The 1,875-nt window shown below is 69.9% G+C and overlaps 1 protein-coding gene across 1 annotated transcript in view; it reads left to right on the forward strand.

Moving 5' to 3' along the window:
• Nucleotides 1–1,875, forward strand: part of LOC113941461 (basic proline-rich protein-like) — a 2,672-nt gene extending 797 nt beyond the window's left edge. Inside the window, exons 4-8 of the mRNA XM_027632611.1 lie at nt 76–292; nt 424–641; nt 743–876; nt 1,223–1,434; nt 1,823–1,875. Coding sequence (XP_027488412.1) covers nt 76–292; nt 424–641; nt 743–876; nt 1,223–1,381 — 728 coding nt within the window. The 3' untranslated portion in view covers nt 1,382–1,434; nt 1,823–1,875. The remainder of the gene's footprint in view (nt 1–75; nt 293–423; nt 642–742; nt 877–1,222; nt 1,435–1,822) is intronic.

Consider the following 1,875-nt stretch of genomic DNA (forward strand, 5'->3'; position numbering starts at 1 on the left):
GGGGGGCCTCCCACATTCCTGGCTCCGCCCCCAAAGTTGATCCCTGCGTGTATCCCCCCCATCCCCTCACCCCAGAACACAGCGGGACGACGGGAGAGACCCCCCCTCCCGGTCCCCACCGGACCCTGGTGATGCTGGAACCGACGCCGACCCCCCCAGACCCCCCCCCCGGAGCCCCCCCAAATCCCCCCCCCCCCCCCCCACCCCCCCGAGCACGAGGAGGGGGGGCCAGGACGACCCCCCCAAGATGCCGAGGCCACTCAGATGGAGCTGTCACCCGCCCCCACCATCAGTAAGTCCTTGGGATTTTGGGGGGATCCTGTCGTTGTTAGGGGGTTTCTCAGTCCAGAGAGGTCTCCTCGGGTCTGGGGGTGTCTCCCTGAACCCGGGGGGGCTCCATGTCCGTCTGTCCCCCCCTCCCAGCGTCGCTGTCCCCGGAGCGGGCCGAGGACTCGGACGCGCTGACGGCCGTGAGCAGCCAACTGGAGGGGTCCCCCATGGACACCTCGAGCTTGGCCTCCTGCACCTTGGAAGAGTCGGGGGGGGCTCCCCCCCCCCCCCCAGCCCCCCCAAAACCCACCCGGGACCCCCCAGGGACCCCCACCCGCCCCCCCCGATGCCGCTCAGCCGCCCGACGATAGGTGAGAGCCGTCGCTGTCAGTGGGAAATGGGGGGGTCAGGGGTTTGGGGGTTCCCCCCTCCCCACCACTGACATTCCCCCCCCCTCTGTGACCTCCCCCAGCTCCCCTCCCGCCTCGTCCTCGGAGAGCTCGTCCACCCGGGACTCCGCCGGGGCCATTTCGGGGGCCGACTCGCGGGGGATCCTGGAGGAGCCGCTGCCGTCCACCAGCAGCGAGGAGGAGGATCCACTGGCTGGTCAGTGGGACCCCCTGAGCCCCCCCGTGCCCCCCTGTCCCCATCCTGTCCCACCCCCAATCACGGTCCTGTTCCTCCCTGTACCACCCATCACCCCCTGGCTGATCAGTGGCACCCCCCACACCCCCATCCACCCCTGTTCTCTCCTCATCCCCCCTGGTATCCCCGTCCCCTCCTTGTCACCCTCCTGACCAGTGTCCCTGGGGACACCCCAGGGGTGTCCCCAGTTATGTCCTCCCACAGTCCTCACCCTCCTGGGGGGAGAGGACCCCTCGTTCCTGGTGGTTTGGGGGGTGTCCCTGGGTGGTCCCAGGGATGTCCCCAACATGTGTGTTCCCCCCCCCAGGGATCAGCCTCCCGGAGGGCGTGGACCCCTCGTTCCTGGCAGCCCTTCCCGACGACATCCGGCGGGAGGTGCTGCAGAACCAGCTGGGGATCCGCCCCCCTGCCCGGGCCCCGCCCAGTGCCAGCCCCGCCCCGCCCGTGGTGGCCAATCCCGGCCTGACCGAGGTCAGCCCCGAGTTCCTGGCAGCACTGCCTCCGGCCATCCAGGAGGAGGTGGGTGGGGCTAAGGGAGGGTGGGGTTGTGGGGTGGGGTTTGGGTGGGTGTGGTCCAGGGGGTGGGGTATGGGGCTAATGGAGGGTGTGGTTGGGGGTGTGGCCTTGCCTGGGGTGGAGCTTGACTGGGGGTGGGGCCACAGGGGCGTGACAGGTGTTGGGGTGGGGCTTATGTGGGGTGGAGTTAAATGTGGGTGGGGTCTTTTGGGGGTGTGGCCTCTGTGGGTGGAGTTTGGGGGGGGCTTCTCCTGTGAGGTGGGGCGGTGTTTGTGGGGGTGGGGCTTGTCCAAAAGTGGGTGTGGTCTCTCAGGAATGTGTCCCCCCCACGGGTGTGTCCCCCCCACGGGTGTGTCCCCCGGGCGTGTCCCACCCTCTGCTGTCCCCTCAGGTGCTGGCGCAGCAGCGGGCAGAGCAGCAGCGGCGGGAGCTGGCGCAGGCCAC

This window comes from Corapipo altera, unplaced genomic scaffold (genome assembly GCF_003945725.1).
Source record: "Corapipo altera isolate COAL_440 unplaced genomic scaffold, ASM394572v1 60399, whole genome shotgun sequence".
Lineage (NCBI taxonomy): Eukaryota > Metazoa > Chordata > Aves > Passeriformes > Pipridae > Corapipo > Corapipo altera.